A 23,938-nucleotide genomic window follows, 5' to 3' on the forward strand; every position below is an offset into this window, starting at 1 on the left:
TGAATTAATTTATATTGTGTCAAGTATCGCTGCATTAGTAGGTTAAATGTTAAAATATATTCTTTTATTTTTAAAACCGCTATCAGTAGCGAACGACGGGGTATTTTACTGATTTATGAATGAAGGTAGTGAAACATATGATATACTGAACCTAAAATCTCTGTAAGCATTCGGTAATGGCAGTTACAGCACGGTAGTGTGTTTACTTTCATACTCGGTCAATTGACTGGAAATGGATGGCTTTTGTCTCCAAGCAGTCGAGGAGAGATTTTTTGATGTAAATTTAATGTTCTTTAAAAGCGAAGTCTCCAGTAATCAACATTTTGCGTGACAATAAAGCTCCTTGCTCCTAATTATACCGTTACTTTTAATATTTTGTTTTTCAAAAGCTATCCTATAATACAAGATGCAATGTTATTGATATTGAACTTTTCTTTAAAAATTTATACGCTAATTGATTTTGGTGCACATAACATTTCTACTAGATGGAAATAGAATGACGGTAGTTTAAGAGATTAAACTGCGTCTTAATCAAACTTTTAGCACAACTGCGCAATTGATACTTATTATAATGTTTTGCTTGTAAAAATTAAAATGAGTCTCATAGAAGATTACATTTTATTTTGCTAAACTAAAGCAGCGGAGGTTTTCCGATTTTTTTAAATATAACGTTAAAAGTAAGTTAGTTCTGCTTACGGGAAAAGGAAATGAAATGTCGTTAAATGAGAGGTCAGGTGTAAAGACGAAAAATAATTTTATCGTTTAAAATTGCTTTTTTCTGTCGCTTGTAGATATACGAAGTTCCCTCTGCAATCAAAATCTCATGTTACTTCTTGCAGAAGAAAATCGAAAATCGAGATTTACGAGGTTTTTTATCCATGTTTTATGGTTACAAAACCTGTTTTATTCTGGCGAGGAAAATCAGTTTTGGTGTGATGTTTACAAGTCTTTGCATAATAAAGCCACCAATGTGCAAGCTGGTTATATATTATTTGCTATTTATTTTTAGTTTACCCCCTTTCCAGGCAGGCATTCCATATTTTGTGCGCATAGAATTTACCTTTAATTATTTCAGGGTTGCCACAAATTTTTCATTTAAAAATTCCCTGACTTTTTCCAGGTTTTCCCTGACCATCTAAAACAATTTCCATGACAAATTTTTAAAATTACACTAACAAAAAGTCAGAATGCAGCCTTAAAAAATTCCTTCTTAATCATCAGCTTTGTACTTACAATCATGCTAATTTTATCACAGTTTTTAATTGAAACTACTAAATAGTAGTTTCAAGTCTACTAGACTACATGGCTTAGACTAACTGGCTTAGAATGCGGAATAAGTTAATGTAGGCCTATAGGAAGTTACCATTGTCCCGTATTTGAGCTGATGCGCCTAATTGGACGTGACTACACGTTTTCTCAAGTCGGTATTCAATGGAAATCCCCTGACTTTTACAACAATTTTCAAATTCCCTGACTTTTCACACACTTTTTCAAATACTCCGACGTTTCCAGGTTTTATTTTATCAAATTGAGAAATGAAAACGATAATTATGACTTCGAAAACCCACCAAACTGAAAAGGAAAAGAAATAGTACAGTAAAAATGTTGAAGCATGATCAGTAAAACTTTTAGTACACGTCCGTGTTTCATGCTCACGTTGAAACGTCTTTGTTTAATAAAGGATAAAAGAGCAATCATGCACTTAACGCGGATTGGGTTAACTGTTGAAAAATCGTTTTGATAGTAAATTACCAATCAACCATTTTTGTATAGCGCAATTAGTCGTGATTGCCTTGTGTTAATCAATGGACACTTAAAGCAGAGCCTAGTGAAAAAGTAGTCATCACCATTTATCACTCTAGAAATTGAGCAAGTAAATTTAGGGTAACGAGTAACGGGTACTTTGGATCACTCAAAGTCCGATTACGAGCAACTCAAGCGTAAACCCGCCACTCTTTTTAGAAACACCTCTTCTACGACACTTGAAAAGTCAGTGCTGCCAGAATCCATGGTGTATAATACTGAAGGAGTTGAAATCAATGTTAAATTATATTAAGCCAAAAATAATAAGGAAGAATGATACTCGAACACTGTAATGTTTATGCTAGTTGGTTTTATAATAGTAGTTCTTATCATCTGTCCTGTGAATATGCCGTTAAAGATCCACATTTAAGAATATTTACTATGTTTTCCAATGCAGCACCCTCAAATTTTTGCGTGACGTCACAAATCTGCCCTAGATTCTGGAGGGAAGGGATCGGACCTATTTTATACTGGAATACAAATAGCGATCTCGAAATGGATCGAGTTACATGCGGGAAGAGATATTGTTCGAGAAAGTACGCCGCGAGAGGGCGTTGCGTTTAGGAAAAAACCAAATCTCCATATTAAGGTGGTTTTATAGAAAATGCTTTTATTTATATTTCATAAGCCTGATCGTAGATCTACTTCATTTCCTTAAACCCTAGGTCGGTATAATTTTAAGAAGTTGATTGAGGTATAGATGTGAAAAAACATTGTATCATTCATGTGAGACATCAGCTACACGTACGTGCTAAGAATAGTGATTCAACACAGAAGCCAAACCCCTTGGTTACTTACCTCAAGCACACACCTTCGAAATCAAAAACTACCGGGCGTTAATTGAACACTTCTTAATCCCGAAGGCTAAATTTATTTTTGGCGGGAAAAGCAACCCCTCAATTTCCCGCCATTTCCTCCGTAACCACTGGAAAGTAGAAAAAGTACATTAAAAACCGCCATTCAAGTAATGAAGTTCATCCTCTCGCGCATGTTTTAGCGTAATGAACACAAAGCTAAACTAGAAACATTCTTCTACCGTTTTACGCTCCTTCCCGAAAACCAATCTCCATTCACTCTTATAACTGAACAGCAGAGACTGTGGCATGTCGTTTTTTAAAACCTGTTTTATCTGAGGCTGCATGGTTGCTCTGACGCTCGAATTTCCACTATAAGGCACGTCAAGATTGACATACTTCTTATCTAGAGACCCCGGTTGTCCGTTCTTCCTAATCTTAAAGGGAAAGTTTCATTCCAAAGAGAGAATTGATGAAATTGATATTTTTTTTATTAGCATATAACGTAATCTCACTTCAACGGTTTAAGATATTTTCGTATAATTTGAAACTTTTTTAAGTGATTTAAATTCTTGCGATAAGTCACATGAGAGTTTTGGTAGTTTGTGCTTGTAGTCATTAAATTATACAGTAAGCTTTCTAATGTGGTTTTGCTGATTTTGTTAATGAGAACTGGATTATAAGCCTTGCATACAAAGACTTTCATCTTACTGATTTCACCGATGTTCACGCAGATCCATCAAGAAACTTTGGGAGAAGAATGTACTAGAATGTACTACGCTGGTATTGTTCAAAATTTTAATTTTCGTGAGATTAGCTCTTTAACTACAGGCCCTCAAGAATGCGAAGAATTTTTAGGCTATTTTCTCAAAACGTTTTCTGGAAAAAGAGGGGGGGGGACACGTCAGTTGCACCAAGGATGGAGAGTTACTCGAAAAGTACCGTACAAGCCTGGAGGCCACAAAAGCCGCAACACGTAAGACCTTTAGAGCTCGCTACTTCTAATTAGCAGCGGAACAAGCTTTTCTTTCTAGATCTCGCGAGCTTTCTGATATTTATTGCTTCATTATGAGTCGGAACTCCCTATAAAACAAATTTCAGGAAGAAAAGAAGAACGGGGCGAGGGAGAAATCTTTAAAATTATCTATTTTCGTAGTAATTCACTTTATTCAGTTTGAACAAAGTGGGAATGGGTTCTGATCGAAAAGGGTCCATAGACGAGAATTAATGATGACTTTCAGCACGGAATTTTAGTTCTTGAAAAGAATTCAAAGGTAACAATTTATTTAATGCTGTTTGAAGGTTTTAGAGTCTTAAAGACACGCAATTCAATGGAGCTTTGTATTCTTAAAATTTCAATGAGAATATTTTGTTTTCTCAGTTGACTTGAATAGCCATTTATTTTTATGAAAAACTACGAAAGCTTTCTTAGATCATATTTTTTTATTGTTTCGAACATTTTATTACCTAAATTAATTCGATTAAGGCCTTAATAGTAGGATGCCAAGTGACAAATTATGTCCAATGACCTTTCTGAATTAAAGGGTAAATGCAGCTTATATTATACGCACCCCATTCAGTGAAAATATAATATTTTTTATGGCACTTAACAAATTCGTCAAAAATTTGCGATTTAATTTGAAGCATTAATTTTGGTGCTTTGTGTGATTTTAATACAGGTATTGAATATTGAAAATATTAAAAAAAAAAACATGTTTATAAGCATATTTTTAACAATTTCCAAAAATTTCCAACTCCTCAATTGGGTCAAACTAGGGCCAACTGTTTTGAAAATAAATCACCAAACCTGGTCACCTTGCCAATAATGTAGAGCTTAGCTGTAACTTTAGTGGCGTGATTAAGTCTCATTACAGCTTTCAACTGTATATTCAGAAGAGAAAAGTACACGTGTTGCGTATCAAATAACTCTAACAGCAGCAAAAACGATCCAATTAAAAACATAGTCATTAAATTTAATGAGGAGAATACAAGCAAGTTTCTTATCAAGCCTGGTTTAAAATGTCGTTGATACATATTTTTAGATCATAAGCTTTTCGCATATACGGTGTATATCAAATACGTGGTGTTTTAGCCTATCATACAAAGTTTAGAAAAAAAGCTATATATATATATATATATATATATATATATATATATATTTGATATACACCGTATATGCGAAAAGCTTATGATCTATATATATATATATATATATATATATATATATATATATATATATATATATATATATATATATATTTCATTTGTATTCAATTTTAAGTATCAGTTTTTGGCCTCCATTAAACAGTAATTTCTTTAAATTGATAAATACCAACAACTACAGCAGTTGAAACTAATATTTAGGAAACTCATACGCGATTGGTTCTTTAAATGAATCTAGACCAATACAGTATACGCCAGGTGCTTATGAATGCATGACGTTCTCACCAAAAATTCCAATAAAATGGAACTCGTTCGGGCAGTTAAGCATAGACAAAGTACATGGGAAACTTTAAAATCGATGCGGCGCAAAAAGATGTCCGTACTTTATGGCATGAAAGCTACCTTATAGTTTTTTTTTGGGCCACAAGAAAAATGTACATCTGTTGTTTTTAAGCGACATTACTTCTCATTGAAAAACAGGATTTGATTTGGAGTTTCGCTTGCGTCCTATACACTGGAACAGAGTTCATTAGATGTTATATTTGTACATTTATACTTATGTAAGACAAAAAAAGAGCACAATATAGACCAGGCCTGTATTTAAAAATAAATAGTAAAATATGCCAGCAATTAAAATATTCCAGCCATTTTAACCATCTAATGAGGGAACCAACCGGATAAGCACTAGCGAAACGCGACTGGAAAGATAATACGAACTCTTCCTTCCCTCTTTCCGTGAACATTCATAACTCGAAAACGTAGGATCGTTATCAAAATCCCTATGTTGAGATACGGCTTTTTCGACTTTAAACGTTGGCTCCATTTGTTTTTAATGAAACATATTTCTAAAAAAGGAAATTTTCATTGGCGGGCACCCGGTCGTGCTTCAGTCTGTAAGTTCAATAATGAGAGTGATTAATGCTGGAAATCGAGGAAAACTTTTATCTGCATCCCTTTACTAGTTTTAACAAAGGCGCCGGACTAAAACTAATTCGAAAAGAACGCATCGTATCTAAAGGATAAGCCTCACATGCATTTTAATGCCTTGAAGTCAGAAGTCAAATAACTGTGATGGTTTTGATATTATACTAAAAAATGATTGAAATCACCATCACGTTAATTTTTCTCAATGTTACAAATTTTATTTCACGAATTAATTTAGTAATTAGATTTTAACGAACAAAATCTGGTTTTTGAGGAGGTAATTACAACTATAATTTAAAAATACACTGTAATACTATGTTTTATAGAAAAATCTAGTAACTATAGCAAGGGACCGTTCATAAACTACGTCACGCTATTTTTTTTTATATTTATATCCAAGCCTCATCATCATCATACTGCAGGCATCACACAAACTTGACCTGCACCCTCACTTTATGCAACGGCAAAAAAATAAAAATAAATCAAGTGATACCCACACGCAATCCTATTACTTCATTTGTAAAAGGAGTAATAAGTCCCCCCCCCACCCACCCCCCCAAAAAACAACAACATTTCTGCTGTTCGTTACGCTCCTTCACACCTCGATTTATCTCAAGCAGTTTAGGAATTTACCCTAGTTGCCACGAATTCCAAGTTTATACTTTAATAACATAACATTGATAATTTTATATTAACACATTGCACTAAATACGCATAAATTGCCAATGTTTCTCGGTCGAGAGGAACATTTCACTGGACATTTCTGCGTTTCTTTCAAAACAGCACTTTCTTAGTAGTAGCAAAGTTTCCAAAGCTTTCAGAATAACCTACTCTTAAGAATAGAGAGCTTTCGCTTGTAGGAGGGCGCAAGGGTTCGTGAGAAATTTACTCGGTCATATTGGTCCGTTCAATGCACGAGATTAGCTGAAACCCACCAATATGGCTGCCAGAACAATTGTAGGACTTTGGAGGGAGTGACGTACGTACTAATGAGGCAATTGAAAGATATGTTGTTGGAAAATCGAAATTTTAATATTGAATTTATGTGCGGTACTTATCCTTTAATATTCTTCGGTGTTTTCCAATCTAAGCGTATATATCAGAGCGACTAATTGGCTGACTTCTTTTGTTATTGTAAGAGGGAGAATTTTACTTCCCCTAAGGAGATTTGAAATTTTTGTAATAATGGAGAGTCGACAGGTTAAGCTGAACTAAACCAAATGAAAATATTTTCTTTAAACTAAACGGAAAGGAGTTGTGAAATTATCACTTTTTTTGGCGTAGTTATTAGTGCGTGTAAATATGGAGTTAAAGTTTACGTGTTCAGTTGAATATTTTAATAGCGGGGTTTTGGGTTACCCGTGACACGAAATAATATGGGTTAACACGTTCAATTCTTTATTTAAAGTACAATTCTTTATTTAAAGTGAGGAAACGAGTGTCAAAATCCATTACTGTTTACTAAATTAAAGCTATTGTTTTAAAAATATTATAAAAAATCTTCGGAAATAAAAAACTGATGAAAGATTACTTTTCACAGAACAGTTCTTTGTAGTTGTAAACAATTATTGCGCTATTGAAACGTAATTATTAGAACGGAGAAACAATTTTTCTGAATGATTATTCCTTCTCGAATCAATCAATTGTGATTTGATCGTATCTCGAAATACATGTGTCCGTTGAGAATACGAGGGGCTAGCCACTTGTGAAATCAAGTGTACACTCGACAAGAAATCATTTTGAAATCAAAATAAAATCTTGAAATCATTTTGAAATCAAAGTAAATTCTTGAAATCATTTTGAAATCAAAGTGAATTCTTGAAATAATTTTGAAATCAAACTGAATTCTTGAAATCATTTTGAAATCAAAGTGAATTCTTGAATTCGTAGTGAAATCATATTGAAATCGTAGTGAAATCATAATGAAATCGTAGTGAAATCATATTGAATTCTAGAAATCGTCTTGAAATCATTTCGAAATCAAAACGCAGTCTTGAAATCATTTCGAAATCAAAACGCAGTCTTGAAATCATTTCGAAATCAAAACGCAGTCTTGAAATCATTTCGAAATCAAAACGCAATCTTGAAATCATTTCGAAATTAATATGAAGTCTGGAAATTATTTTGAATTCAAATTGAATACTTGAAATCATAGTGAATTCATAGTGAAATCATTGTGAATTCTTAGTGAAATCATTGTGAATTCTTGAAATCTTGGTCTATATTGGTTAAATCATTGTGAATTAGTATTAATCCTATAGGTGAATTCGAATACTACCCCAACGTCCATGTTTCTCTTTACACAATAATATTCAAATTGGTCTATTCCGAAGTATATTTAAGATGTTTGCATGACTCAGGCCGTGGGAAAATTCCGCGCTCGGTTCCGCGCCTAGTGCGGCCTAGTGGTGATTTTCCGAGGGGTCGGTCATTCATGAAATCCCGTACGCTACCCGTGAAATCCAATTTAAGAAATCCGAAATCAATGCTGATTTCGAAATCAAATAAAAAATCCGAAATCAGCAACGAAATCACAATATCGGTAAAGAAATCATAAAATCAGTAAAAAAAATCACAAAATCAACAAAGAAATCACGAAATCAACATAAAAATCACAAAATCAGAAGCAAAATCAGTATAGAAATCGTGAAATCCATTACAAAATTCACGAAATCCAAAATCAAAAGAAATCACAAAATCCGACGAAATTACGGGGAAAAATCTCAAAAACCCTGGAAATCACGCGAAAAACCTCAAAATCCCAGGAAATCACGCGAAAAACCTCAAAATCCAACGAAATCACGCGAAAAACCTCAAAATCCAACGAAATCAAGGGGAATATCGCAAAATCAGTCGAAATCACGGTAAAAATATCAAAATCCGACGGAATCACGGGGAAAATCTCAAAATTCGATGAAATCCATTGGATTTTATCAAATTCTGAAATCAAACAAAATCCGACGAAATCAAACGAAATCCGATGAAATCAAATGAAATCCGACGAAATCAAATGGGATTTCGAAATCCCGTACACTTTTTCCTAAACGTCCGACCCCTCGTGATTTTCCGTGATTTACCAGGCTAGCTAGATAGTGATTTCCTTGTAATTCTTGTGATTTCCTTGTAATTCTTGTGATTGCCTTGTAATTCTTGTGATTTCCTTGTAATTCTTGTGATTTCCTTGTAATTCTTGTGATTTCCTTGTAATTCCTGTGATTTCCTTGTAATTCCTGTGATTTCCTTGTAATTCCTGTGATTTCCTTGTAATTCTTGTGATTTCCTTGTAATTCTTGTAATTTCCTTGTAATTCTTGTAATTCTTGTGATTTCCTTGTAATTCTTGTGATTTCCTTGTAATTCTTGTGATTTCCTTGTAATTCTTCTGATTTCCTTGTAATTCTTGTGATTTCCTTGTAATTCTTGTGATTTCCTTGTAATTCTTTTGATTTCCTTGTAATTCTTGTGATTTCCTTGTAATTCTTGTGATTTCCTTGTAATTCTTGTGATTTCATAAAAATTTAGATTGAATTCATATGAAATCCTTGGAAATCAGATTGAATTCATATGAAATCCTTGGAAATCAGATTGAATTCATATGAAATCCTTGGAAATCAGATTGAATTCATATGAAATCCTTGGAAATCAGATTGAATTCATATGAAATCCTTGGAAATCAGATTGAATTCATATGAAATCCTTGGAAATCAGATTGAATTCATATTAACTCATATGAAATCAGTTTGAATTCATATGAAATTATGTGAATTCTTTGGAAATCACATGAATTCTTTGGAAATCAAATTGAATTAATTTGAAATCAAATTGAATTCAGTGGAAATCAAATTGAATTCATTGGAAATCAGATTGAAATCATTGGAAATCAGATTGAAATCATTGGAAATCAGATTGAAATCATTGGAAATCAAATTGAAATCATTGGAAATCAAATTGAAATCATTTGAAATCGCTTGAAATCTTTGAACTCGCTTGAAATCATTTGAAATCGCATGAAGTCAATTGAAATCGCTTGAAGTCATTTGAAATCGCTTGAAGTCATTTGAAATCACTTGAAATCTGAAATCACTTGTACACTTTTTCGCCCAGTGGCAAGCCCCTCGTGAGAATATGAATATTTCGCATTCAAAATTACTGGAAACCAAACGTCATCTAAAATCTAAATTACGTTAAAGGCTAACCAGCCTTAAATCGAAGAGATTAGCACTTTAAAACAATTTAGAAATAGCGTGAATGAACCAGGGAATGGGAATGGGTTACAAATAGCGTTTGATGAAAAGCTATAAATTGGATTCTAATGCGATTAATATTGATGAGAGTGGATTCAAATTTACAGTTCAAAGTGTCGAAAAATGTGATAAATTTGGGGTTTTTTTTAAATTATACTGCAGGATCATTTTGATCACAACAGTGACGTATATCGTTCAAGATAAAAGTATATCTGTCAAAATTTGGATCCTTACGTTTCTTGAACTTTTATTTTCGTTAGGGTGAATTTTGGGTTCAAATTATTAAAAAATAAAGAAAAATTAATACTTCAGTTAATAAACCTACAATAATAACCATATGTTCATAATATTACTAAGAACCCTTAATAATGTCTCTAAATTTCCACCTTCAACCAGCTCCTTGAATATAAATCATGAATATAATTAAACCTTCAATTGAAATCTACTCAGTACAACACCTTTAATTAAGCCTTACATTCGCGAGATAATTTTGACACATACAAACCCTCTTCCTGAGAGCTCGACACCGCATCCATTAACCCGATTGAAAATACGAGTACGAGATGAAATCCCCTTCAAAAGCCATAACACTTCCTAACGTTGCCTGTATAATTGCCGTAGTACTTAGTTTCAGCTTTATTATTAGATTTTCTACTGTAAGTAATCCTGTTTAGTTGTTTGTACCATGAATATAAAACAGGAACGAGAATAAAGAAGGGCAGTAAGTCTATCGATCAAGGTGGATGAATATGTATGTAATTCGTTTCGAGGTCACAGGTGTACATTTAAGTTAAATTGGAATTAATTTTAGAGTCTTTGTGCCTGCTGAAGTATCCCAAACCAACTGAATTGACATACTGGGAGCTGTAACTGTAAGGGTGTACCTGCCCTACCTTGACCTGTAACTAGAGAAAAATAATAACTACACACTGGTTAAAGTAAAGCGGAAGAGTTGTATCAACTTCATGTTATCCACCCATATTCAATGCCAGTATTCTATAAATTGACTTATAACAGTTTGATTTGCGCTAACAAACGATTAAATATGCTAAGGTACGCAGGCATTACTGTACTTTTAAAAACGTTACATCCTATTTTTGTCAAAAACCGAGCGTAGTTGTACGAAATATTTTGCTCTTTGAGTAATTTCTGATACATAATTCATTTCTAATAATAGAGTAATGGCAGTCTCCCAGCTTTGACTGTATTAAGGTCTATCGGCAAATAACATGGGGTGCCACTAGTCTATATCCACCAAGTTAGGTACCTGTCTCAGTTACTAAACTCAGTTAATCTCTAAGACAATCCACTATAATTAATTATAATATAAATAAATAGACGAGCCTTAGGTAAAAACAAGTTATAATGAACTCACCTTTTATCTCGTATCTGCACAGTAAATTGAGGGTCCGTAAATACATCAAAGTTAAAATGCATACGGCGCTAGAAGCTCCGCGGGCTTCACAACTCAAACTACGCACAACAGTGAAACGGGGTTAGAAACTCCCTATTCCCCAAGCCCAATTTCAGTTCTTGGGTCTTCAGAAGGGAGTTTTCACACGCACAACAAATATTTAACGTAATTTCCGCTAAATCACGATAGTCACGACAATTTATACACTAATTTACGCAAATTGCCGTCAAATATTGGGGTTATTATTGTAATGTTATTCCATGAAAACATCTAGATTTGAAAAAAATGAGCGCTGGTCGATGGTTTTGTTTTTAAAGGAAGTCTCAGCTTCAAACCCGTTTTAGCTTCGGCAATCTCTCTCTTCGATCAAGGGAAAGATCTCGACAAGTTTACGAAACAGCTTTCGTTCCACAACCTGACAGTACCGAAGGAAGCTCCGAAAGCGACTGCCGCGGACCCAGCGGATGGAGAGAAACTGTGTATACCGGGAGTATGGAAGACACATACACACCACAGAGGGGGACCGCAACGTTACCTTTCCCTTTCTTTCCTTCCTCATAGCTCACTTGATCACGCAACTACGTTCACACTGCTTTTCCTGCTTCAGAGTTTATTCAAGCGTTGGTGCGAATAACAAATTTATATAGAAACAAGTCAAATTTACGATTACGTAATTTTATAAACAACGTCTTTAACCTCAGAGATTTCGAGGGAATTTCTGAATGAAAATAAATACAAAATCGCTACCTTACGGACTCTCAAATATTCCTTATCCCCCGGCAACTCTAAGGAACAATCTTTTTCGACTATATATATGCAGAGTGGAAGCCTTCGCCAGCGAAAATTGATCCCTTTTGAATAATAGGCCTATTCCAGTAATTCCAAAACGCTGTCATTCATTACCTTTGAAGACTGTGTGCGACAATTTCAGGTCAACTTTTAAACTTTGAGTAAAGAATCGTAAATATGGTTCATACACAAAATTGACATAGTATATTATTAGAAAAAGTGTGTTACGTTAGTGGTATTAAGTTATTAAGTCTAGCTTAGGTCTGAAAATAATTATTTTCAGTGGCTGTCTACCGATCTTTTTTAACACAGGCTAAAAACCACATTTTTCCTAAAATATTTTGATAGTAAGAGGCAAAGACAAGTATAAACATTGTTCAAAATAAAATTCTTTGGATCAAAAAAAAGTCACATATATTATTTTGGGGCAAATACATCTTCGAAAACTTTATGACGTCTGATTTAATTGCTGTGCTAGCACGTGGAAATCTCTAATGGCCCATTCAGACTTGAGTAAAATTAACGTACCCGTCGGTCACCTCGTTAATTTCGTTTCGGTTGCCCTGGCAGGTTCATTTCCTTGATCAGACATGAGAGCAGACGACTTTAAAAGGAGTCGCATTACTCGTATGCAGTCTGGGAAATAGCACACTTCCTCTGGTCCAAAACCAGTTTATTAATTGCTTGGACTAGTTTTTAATTAAAAAGTGGGGGGGGGGGTTACTGGTCCTCGGGACCAGTTTATTAATTACAAATCTATAGGAGAACAAAGGCTGGGACCAGGGTTGGAAATAAGACAGGTTTACAAGTCCAAAACCAGTTTATTAATTGCTCGGACCAGTTTATTTATTCAAAAAGTTGGGGTCAGTGGTCCCAGGGACCACTTTATTAATTATGGTTTTTGGAAAAAATAGACGGTGGGGCCAGTTTATAAATTCGGGGTTCCTTATTAGAATTTTTCTAGCTCATCACATTTTCTACCAATTCTACTCCAAGGTAGTTAGTACTCCTTGGCTACAACTTCCCTACAAAAGTTTTGTAGTCTATTGACTATAGATCTTGTCTAGGGTCTATACTCTAGAATGAGTCTCTTGTAGTCGACAGTCTAGACCATAGCCAGTACTAGTTGTCAGTAGTCGTATTAGGCAGTAGTGTATGGTCACATTACAGGATTTTGATCTGGCTTACTGATAGCGAGAGAAGATATTGCCACCAAATTTATGTCAAATGCAATAAGGAATAAGGATAGTTCAGAAAAGGATTAAGAACTTCAAATATCATTAGACATGTTGATTGATATTTAGTGGCTGGCAACTAGTTGAAAAATTGTGATAAGAAATAAAAGTTAGCTGTTATGGATTGTTATATGCTACCTTTTCCTACAGTAAAAAAATTGAAAATCAATTAGAATTTTCAGCTTCTTTACTTTTGTGTCTTTACGTGCTTATTATTCTCACCATTTTAGAAATTTAATTTATAATGGGACCGGTAAAATAATAATTAATGCGAGGGTCACTGGTCCCAAAGACCAGTATAATAATTCCAACATGAGGGGTCGCTGGTCCCGAGGACCACTTAAAAAAAATCACCTTATTTCCAACCCTGGCTGGGACCACTCCGGAGACCAGTTTATTATTTAGGATACTAGGGGGTTCACTGGTCCCAAGGACTAGTTTAAAAAATATCCTTATTTCTAAGTCTGCTCGTATGTATAGTGATTTTTGAATCAAGACTTTTGAACACTAATATAGCCTAGTCCAAAATGACAAATAACGCCAAGAATCCTAAAACTTACATCGTCTGCTAAAGCATAGCTCACTTGATAGTGCTTCAGTTTGAGCTTGATCGAGTTTGCTATGGCTAAATAAAGGCGCTAACTTGAGTACCATCTCCTCGATACGGCTCGATATAATTCAAAATATTTTGAAACTAAACCCATTTACGAATCTTTTACGTAGTCGCTCCCACGTGCACTGTGAACAGTACAATTGAGGGAGCATTTGAAGCGAACTCACTGACGTCAATGGGCCTTTACACATTATCCCTGCAGAAGATACTAGCAGAAGGTTTTTCTTTTTCCCGACTTTTGTACATGAATGTACACAAATATGTGATGTAAGGTCTATTTAAACTTTCGTTTTCGTGTATTCAGAGTTTGAACACAATTATTCTTGCACGTTGTTGACACAAGTGACGAACTGTGCTCATTTAGATGAAAATATATTTGGGGCGCTAGATGACTTTAAGAACGTTTTGTTGTGGAACGTCGTACGGTGCGAAAATATTTTGAAAATATCATATTTTGACAGAAAAATTGTCTGTTTACTGACGTGCTCTTGAAAACAGATTGTACTGTGTGGCTTCACTATTTGAGGCCAATAATCCCTATAGTCTGATTATTTCTGTCCCCAAAATGAACTGTGGATACAGAATCTCCATTATAAACATGAGTATAGTTATACCTATACCTCATTTTGTGCACCTATAAAAGCAGAACCGCGATGTACTGGCAAAATAAAACTAATTTAACATATAATTTTTGAATAAAAATAAACAGAGATTATTCAAGGTAGAATATGTTCATATATTAAATTACCGTTTTCGGATGGGGTGTAAAATACCTATTAAAGCAAAGACTCGTATCCCGGTTTTATTTCTTGATATTCGCTTTAGGATATCAGGATTATGAATACATATAGTTATGGAAGTCCGAAATGATTCGCTACCTGGTACCAGCTTCAAGGTCGTATTGGGAGCGAAAGAATTGTCCATACAATAATAGTGGTGACGCCGACTTTTGTGGCTTTGCGCAACTTTTGTTTTATCCCTACCTCCTCGAGTTCAGTGGCAGCTTGAATAGGGAAAGAGGGGTCAGACTTACTCTATTCAATAAATTGCAACAAGGTTTACTGACCCTAACGTTTTTCTATAGTAATTGATTCGTTCCAACGGTAGTTAGCCACCTAGTGTTCTTCAAAACCGTTATTTTTTACTTTTTTTCATTTTTGTCAACGTAAAGTCTGTTTTGTTCTGAATTTAAAGTTTAATCATCGTTAATAGCTTTGCGAATAAGTGCAAAACTATCTTATTGGTCTGAATCTAGCTTTAATGAGATAAAAAATATTGACAAAAGTAAATTGCATAACATATTTGAGAAAATAATTTAATATCCTTTAGCTTACAAAGACTTTCTAAGCTTTTCTACAAATAATTTCATACACTTCATTAAGTCATAAAAAATGGAAATGGAAAACGAAATCGCGTAATCGAATAATGTCTGAAATTACGATAATATTTTTACGTCAACAAAAACCTGTACCTTAATTAGTCTATGCTTCGTGGAATCTTTCACGTTTCACAACTGTGCCACTTTTAAGCGAGAATGATGGCATTTGCCATTAGATGGAAGTGAACCACCAACCTCTGATGAAAAGCATGTTGCCATTTTCATTTCTTCCCCCTTGGACTGCTACGATTCTGCTCGGGCTAATAAAAAAGCAGGTGGTCAAATTAAAATTATATAATTTTTAATTTTCATGAGAATTATAACTTAGCGAAAGGGTTAAGGTGGTCATTAATTTATCGTTCGCTTGATAACTAAAGACGGTAAAATTTGACTTTTACCACCTGGTTTTTCGTAAGCGAAATCACGAGACAACCGCCGCTTTTGGCTCAAGGCGAGATCGACACTAACCCTTTAGTCGATAGTTATCATTTACGATACTTAAATAAAAAAAATTACAGAATTGGCCCCACTAACCCTTAAGTCAATAGTTATAACTTGCGATAACTCACTTAAAATTTAAAAAATTGCCCCCGTATCCCTTTACAGAGATTTCCAGACAATTTTGCAGGAAATTCTCTTCGTGCATCCAATCATGTTGAAATCTTATTTAACCACTCAATTTCAACATCTGCTCGTCTTTTCTACATCCCACACAAACTAGTCCATGAGGTGCATTAATTACTTCAGAAACGAATTCCCCAGAAATTGTCATACGTTTTTCTTCTCAAATATTAATATTATTTCATTTAAATTGAAAAACTTGTATTATAAATATTTTGCATCAAGTAAAAATTTCATGAACAATTTTTTGCAGGCAAGAGAGTATAGCAGCCAGTATACGGACAAGCTGTCCGTATAAAGGCGGCATATATGGAGCCCTCATTAGGCGTTTACCCCCACCCATTTGGTGCCCCCCCTCTTTTCTATCTCTTTCCTCTGGATGGTCCCGTGACCGAAGGGGGAAAATAGGGTTAGGGGGGGGTTGATGACGTCACGTATCACGTGATGTTGTTGGCGGGAAATTTGAATTTATAGGGTTTTTTTCGTGTATTGGTATGACGTCACGTAATTTACTGGTGTTGAATGTATTCGGTGTCACTTAACTCTAGGGGTATTGTAGGATATTGTGTATATTTAGGGGATGATTTATATAGGTTCAGTAGGCCCTTTCTACACCCTTCCCGTAATGCTGTTCTTTGTACGGTTTTAAGGTCTCTCCATGTCATACTAAAGAACTAGTTTTAATTGTGATATGGTTTACGTCGTTTATTATAGTTAGCAATTAAGTTACGACGCTATGTAGGGTGTTACAGTTAGTAAACGAAATACAGGGTTAGAACAATAGTACATTTTAGTATCATAAAAGTGGTATTACGTCATTTTTTACACAACTTAGTAGTTGATTAGAAGCTAAAATGAAGCAGTACTGCTAAAACATCATAAATAAAATTTGATTCACTTTAGTTTTGATACGATTTGGCGAATAAGTACAATTACTGGAGTTAAAATGCAAAGTAGTACTAAAAAAAACATCATAAAATGCTGATCCTAACTAAAGTATACACGAATATAGCTTGACTGTTTCATATATTTTCTAATTAGCACATATTTTAAGGGATATTTTTACGAAAAAAGAATTACATATTACGTAACGCGCATCGTTGGAAACACATGATTTCTTACTAGCCTTGCCCCCCCCCCACAATTTCTCTCCAGAATTCGGAAGTGAAATGACCCTCTATAGTTTGCAAAATTCCCTTTTGGCCACCCAACAGGTATATATTACATGCCATTAAGGGGGAGGAGGTCGAGCTTGGTACATAACAAAAGTATTTATCCCCTATCTGTTTTTATTTATACGTAAACACATTCAGACGTGTCTAGATTTTTTTGAGATAGAGGGAGGGGGGGGGCAGGGCCAATTGATTCCTTGTATTCTTATCAATGGAATTTGTTTTTCTTTAAGTGGACCACCAACCAGTTGGTTTAGGGCCTTAAAAGGGGGCTTGGTCGAACCAGTTGTATTGTTAACAATGGATCTGTATTTAGAGTGATTTATGACGCACCACCCACGTGTTAAGACATTCCATCGGTTTTTTACTTATACGTAATATTTATACGTAACATCGTTCAGACTGGTCTATGGCCATAAAAGAATTTATCCCCATCCGTTTTTATTTTTACTATAAAGACGTGTCTTAATGGGTTTAGGGGGGGGGGGTTGAACCAGTTGTATTTTTATGAATGGAATCTATTTTCGGATTTATTGCTTTGTTAGTTGGTGGCCCATTCTACCACCAAAACATTTAATTGTTTCCAGGTGGTTGCCTCGAAGGCATTATCCGGACAAGTCTCAACGAGTTATGTTTTTGTAGCGTTAACAGAAACGCAATATATCATTAGACCGAAGCATTAACCTAAACGTACTATATTTATCAAAATTATCGGCAGCGTAATCAAAAATTTGTGGAAAACGTAAAACCGGTAATGTATTCGCAACGCATTTCGTGTTAGAAGTAAAAAACAATCGAAACGTTTTTAATCAACAACGTTACATTTTTTCGAACCGAAATTGATCATTTGAAATTTTTAAAATTCCATAGGAATACATGTAAAAACGAATAGACCACCGACACGAAATCAGTTGTTTAGCATACATTTAACCGAAACTAAAAGCGTAATTTGAAAAACATTTCAAATTGTTAAAAACGTGTCGATAAATTTGCACAGCATTTATCAAAATTACTCTATGTTTCACCAAAAACACTTTTGTTTTAGCAAAATTTCACCAATTATTTTCTATTTAAATAAAAATTTAACACCTATTAAGAATTTGTGATGCATTCCCTAGCGGTGTATACTCAAGCCACGGGGTGGAGGTCAATAGAGATCTTGAGGGCATAATAAAATGATTGTAAAAATAACTCTCTCTGGCAAGCTGAAGGGTCCGTTACCATTAGGTGCGGGCGGTTTCTACGTTATCCCCATCTCCATTGTATTTCATGAATTGTTATGGAGTCGAGTACACAAAGGTTGACCAGAATACGTCAGATCTTGGCGATCAACCCCCTAAAATCTACTTATTGTACTATTTAATTTATTGGTCTTGGGAATGCTGGAATTCCTTAATCTTCAGAACTTTGACATAAAAATACGCTTACAGTCTAACATTGCAATGACTAAGGACAATAAATATTTCGTAATAGCTGCTTAAGAAATTTGGTATAAAAACCCCCTGACTCAGTAGAGTCGAGTAGCATTATTCGAGAAGACCTTAAACTTACAAGATGGAAAGTAAAGAAACGGGCAAAAGGAAGATAGGTGTGACTAACGAACGTAAAATTAACGGGAGATTCCACATCTCGAAAGAGTTGTTCTTAACAACAGGATTTGTAAACGGTACGCTGGATCCTGAAGTTCGCCTCTGTAGGCAACAATCGGTAAAAAGCTTCGCCATTTCAACAAGTACATGGGAAAAGCTGATTCCACGTTTACCCGTATTAGCAGGTTGGACTGCCGCCCACGAAACCAACAATTTTGAAATCGTGTTAAACGATAACCCCAACGAAAAGACAATGGTTGTGGCATACCATAACATATGTCATATTAAAGACATGCTAAAGGAGGACTCAATTGTTTTGAACAGTATGGAAACAGCGGCCCTGAATCGCGTTTCGGGAGCTGTAAATGAGCATCTTATTAAGGTAAATGACCATGAAATTGTGTTCACACATATGGCCGATATTATCATAGAGTTTTATAACGACATTTATGATAATTTATACGGTGATTACGAACGCATACCGTGTTTGGATGGCCAACCTGAGAAATTCGACGCCGTGATAGGGTACTTCACTAACTTTATAACGTCGTACCAGGTAGTGACGAAATTCAACACTGTTCTTCAAGAAGAAAATCTTGAAAACTACTTTTATAATTATAATTTATTTTCTGTAATTTCGGGTCAGATAACTTATTTAAAAACCCGTATGCATTTATTAACTCATTTTTAATTTATATCTACTTGCTAATTTGTTTTTTTTGGTGTTTAAAATAAATTGAATTTAAATCCGAAAAAACTGGTCCATTTGTATATAACTAATACTAAGCATATCTTTTTTTCTTTTGCTGTTTAAGCCTAAAAAACTTTGACGCTAAAAAATATAAGCTTAATTTAAATAAAGAGAGAAGTATATAAAGCTAAAACAAAATTCTTTTTATTTTTAAAAAAATATTTACAAAAATTTTTTTGCATTTTATTTATTTTTTTGGGGGGGGGGCACCCTCTCGTTCACGGCAACGAGAGGGTTTGCACGAGTGCACGAAAGCCTTCGAACAATATATTGTCTCGACATTCGTACACCCGTGCATGACCCGCGGGGACTTCTAAGAAACGTACCCGGCGATACAGATGAAGCTGCGAGAGCTCCAGGATCACCCTGTAGAGAAGAGAGAAAAAAAGAGGATTAATAAAGTATTGGATAGCTAATAAAAAAATTAACTTACCGGAACCCTCGACAGTTTAAGGCCAGGAGACTGTAATAAAAATTATAAAATTAAATTTAGATAAAATCATAAAATAATGCGTGAAAACTCACTCGTGGGGGATGAAGATACAATTATTATACACGATCTGCCTAACTTGGTTTAGCAGATCGTGCATAAAATCATCGTCCACCACGACCTCGGCGAGTATCGCCAAGTACGCCGTGATTTGATAGATTAAACTACGAACAAACAGAAATTATAATTTCGCGTTATATTATCCCAAAGATAAAAGATTCACTTACAAGTCCCCATTGACGTTCAAATCAGCCTCTCCCGGCCGAGGCATCACTTGCCAAGGGTAATAGATAGCCGGGAGAGGAACGTAATGGTCTGGTGATGGAGTCCTTGGAGGCGTGGGCGGAAGTGACGGGCTGGGAGGCGGTGATGGGCTGGGTGACGGTGAAAGGCTTGGAGGCGGGCGACGCTGCGGCCCGATGACACACATTTGCGGCCGCCGCTGTGGGGGCTCGGGGGTCCCTGAACGGGATGTCCCCGATGAGTCCGAAAATTCACAGGGGGAATATGGGGTATCAAACCCGTGAACATAGCTATAGAGAAAGATTTTCTAAGTCTTCTCTTAAAAAACTAAGTTTTAAAAAACTTTTTCTTACCATGTTGATGAAAGGTCCATCGCTTCTTGTTGTTGGCTCATGGTTTGAGAGAAAGTGGTGCCTCTGGGGGGGTCAACCTCGTCGTTTTATACTTTTTACTCGGGTCAAGGCGTGTTCGAGATCAAACACGTCACTACAATATGGTTAGCATGTACAAGGGTAAAAATTTTCGCGGGCAAAATTATCAGAAGCCTTGCTATTGGACTATTTTCAGATGTCTTTCTTTTTGGATACATTTGGAAAAACAGCAGTTCTTTGATCTACCGTACAAGGGTCTTTGGTTTAAACTTATTTACCATTTCGAATTGTGACAATCAATGTTAAAAGCTTATAGAATCTACTATAGTGAGAGGTAGGATGATGTCCTTAGTTTTGAAAATGATTTCAACGCGTTCATGGCGTCTTGCGGCCCTTTTCAACTAGTAGTAATTCTATTGTGATATATTTTTTCTTGGAGGGGCTTGGTCGGGGAGATGGAGAGGGGGCTATGTGCATTGTTTGGTATTCTATTTTAGGATCTTTTAGTACAATTCATGTAAAAACATCTTCGCTTCCGATCTCGAGATTACCTAACAGGCGGATACCATAAAATTCCTATTGTAGAAGTCTAAAAATTGTTCCTACGGTGTTATTATTCCTCAGTATGCAACAGTGTTGGGAAATAAATTCGATAACAAGCTAACGCCATTAGGGAAGGCCATATAAACAATTTAAAAAATGTAAGATATATACGGACTCAGTTGTATCCTACTACAAACGCTACAGGGCCATACAAATATCGAAGCAACAGGCCTGGGGGTGGATGTTTTGTCAACGCAAGGTCCCACTCCTAAATTAGAATGAGTTCAACGCGTTCATGGCGTCCTACGACCCTTTTCAACTAGTAAAAATTCTATTGTAATATATTTTTTTCTTGAAGAGGCTTGGTCGGGGAGGGGGTGGGCTATGTTCACTGTTTGGTATTCTATTTTAGGATCTTTTAGTACAATGCATGTAAAAACATCGCCGCTTCCAATCCCGAGATTACCTAACAGGCGGATACCATAAAATTCTTCTTTTGGAGTTCTAAAAAGTTTTCCTTTATGGCGTTATTTTTCCGCAGTATGCAACCGTGTTGGAGAATAAATTCGATAACAAGCTAACGCCATTAGGGAATGCTATATAAACATTTAAAAAATGTAGGATATATACGGAATCAGTTGTATCTTACTACACGCACTACAGGACCATACAAATCTAGAAGCAACAGGCCTGGGGGGTGGATGTTTTGTCAACGTAGGGCTCTGCTCTTAACTTAAGCATACCTTTGATGTTTGGTCGATTGTAAGTTTCTTCAGCTCTTGCAACCCCTCCCCTTTTTTTCAATTGGAAACTTATAAAAGATAACACCTAGTTCTGTACACCATATGTATATCATAAACAACATTTTTTGAATCAATTACTATGCCACCGACCAAAGCGAAAATAATATTTTACATCTTCTGTAATCCTATAAATATGCAAGAAAACAAGAAGGTAGGTACTGTTAAGAAGGGGACCGGATTTTCCCAGGTCTCCTCTTTTTACCTGTCAATATTTGATTGACTGTGTAGGCTTATAGTTTTGTAAGATTATAACAAAGGATGCTTTTGTAGGAATAAAATTTATAGAGACCGTAATATAAAGTAAAATATTACTTTCTTTAAAAGTATAAGTTCTAATAAAAAAAGACATTTTTTCAATTTTCATTTTAAATTGCATTTGATTTATTCTAAAATAATTCCTTCTATCTTCGTAAGGAAGAAGATAAATCTTAATATTATTTTTAAATCTTACGTAAGTCATTAAGTTTTTATATAGAAAGCGTTTAGTTGTTTTCTAGCGTAGAGTTCCAAGACTAATCTTTCGACATGTATAGTTTTTTAAAGGTATGATAAGTTTCTTCCGTGTTTTCTAAGGGTTTTTTCCTTCAATCTTGATTTTTATATTCTTGGTGTACGCCTTTGTTTCATCAAAGCTTAAGGGGATGTTTTTAGTAGACTCACCTCTGCTAGAATGACATTTAGGGAAATGTTTCAAATGTTCTTCGTAAGGATTATCGGTGGGTTTACAGGCTAATAAAATGCAGTTGCATTCGAAGCACTGTACTAGATCATCGGTATGTAACGAATAAAATCCAGCTCTGCTGTCTCTTCCTTAAAAGTTTTGAAATTTGGCCTCTTAAGGAATTAAATATGTTATATTTAAATGCCTAGTTACTACCGGGCTGATTATTGCCTATTCCGTAAACATGTTCAGGCAAGGTCTTTGGTGGGTGGTCGAACCATTTGTTACCAATGGAATTTATTTTGGGTTTTATTGCTTTACGTAGGCCTACTTCTCGCCTACACAATCATATTCAGGACCGTGAGAAACTATCTTTTCATAGGTTAGATTTTTTTTTGAAAAGTGTACAATGTGAAGCTAACAAAGGATATTTTCATAATTGAGGATCTCTCGAAACGCTTTACGCACCCTGTTTTTTATTTATTACAAGTATTGTCTCTTATTTGCTGTGTTTGTAACTAAAATCTATTTATAGGCCACTCTTTTCTTGACAATTTATTTGACATAAAGCAAATCCATCGTTCTTTTGTTTGTAAACTATTAGCAGGCATGGGTCCGAAAATGCATAGTGAGAAAAACATCTGGTGACTGATAAGATCTAGCAATAAATCAGGCTATTGTTAAACGATTGAATAATGTGGGCGTGTCTATTAAGAAATTTCGTTTGTTAGAAAAATTCGGAACGTTATTATTTAACAGACTTTAAGATAACAAAGGATATTGTCACAATTGAGAATCACTAAAAACTTTTTACACACCATGTTTTTCATTTATTACCCCAATAAAATTAAGTATTTACAGTGTTTATAACAAAATTCTATTTATAGGCCACTCTTGTGTTGACAATTTATTTGACATAAAGTAAATCCAACGTTCTTTTGATCTAAACTATTAACAAGCGTGTGTCAGAAATGCATTGTGAGAAAACATCTGGTGTCTGCTAAGCAATAAATCAGGCTATTGTTAAATTATTGAGGAATGTGGGCGTGTTTATTAAGGAATTTAGTATAAAAGCGGCTTAGGAAATGATCAAAATACACAGTCGATCTTCAAACACCGAAAGCTAAACATGGATCCTGAAACTCTTAGTACAACGTTGAACGAACTGACTATAAATAGACCCTGGCCTTTACGGTCAATATACGAGTTTTATTTCTTCCTATGCGACTATCTGCGAATAGATCCGGTGTACGGACCTCAGACTCTACCACCAATCGTAGTACAAGGTGGCTTAAATGCTATTCGAGCTTGCCTCGACTTACTTGAGTATATGAAAAC

The 23,938-nt window shown here is 35.1% G+C and overlaps 2 protein-coding genes across 3 annotated transcripts in view; both read right to left on the reverse strand.

Annotated features, from left to right (window-relative positions):
* The window catches only part of LOC149687029 (uncharacterized), a 219,674-nt gene extending 208,332 nt beyond the window's left edge, over positions 1-11,342 (reverse strand). For both annotated transcript variants that reach the window (XM_089869548.1, XM_089869546.1), the window contains exon 1: positions 11,303-11,342. The gene's annotated coding sequence lies outside the window, so the exon portion shown is untranslated. The remainder of the gene's footprint in view (positions 1-11,302) is intronic.
* An 8,305-nt stretch (positions 11,343-19,647) lies between these two features.
* LOC149687033 (uncharacterized) lies at positions 19,648-20,616 on the reverse strand. The gene is made up of 5 exons (XM_089870445.1): positions 20,576-20,616; positions 20,207-20,512; positions 20,015-20,143; positions 19,923-19,952; positions 19,648-19,855 (listed from the first exon to the last, which is right to left on the reverse strand). The coding sequence occupies exons 1-5, from the start codon at positions 20,614-20,616 to the stop codon at positions 19,708-19,710; spliced, it is 654 nt and encodes a 217-aa protein (XP_089726571.1). The 3' UTR covers positions 19,648-19,707.
* Between the last annotated feature and the right edge of the window lie 3,322 nt (positions 20,617-23,938).

Source organism: Phalangium opilio, unplaced genomic scaffold (genome assembly GCF_054372755.1).
Source record: "Phalangium opilio isolate 3A_F unplaced genomic scaffold, DU_Popi_V2 ptg000031l_1, whole genome shotgun sequence".
In the NCBI taxonomy this organism is placed as follows: Eukaryota; Metazoa; Arthropoda; class Arachnida; order Opiliones; family Phalangiidae; genus Phalangium; species Phalangium opilio.

Coding starts and splice junctions, on each gene's coding strand:
- LOC149687033 (XM_089870445.1), bottom strand. CDS start 20,616: ATGAGCCAACAACAAGAAGCGATGGACCTTTCATCAACATG. Junction 20,144..20,206: donor TTGAACGTCAATGGGGACTT/GTAAGTGAATCT, acceptor GTTTGTTCGTAG/TTTAATCTATCAAATCACGG. Junction 19,856..19,922: donor TTAAACTGTCGAGGGTTCCG/GTAAGTTAATTT, acceptor TCTTCTCTACAG/GGTGATCCTGGAGCTCTCGC.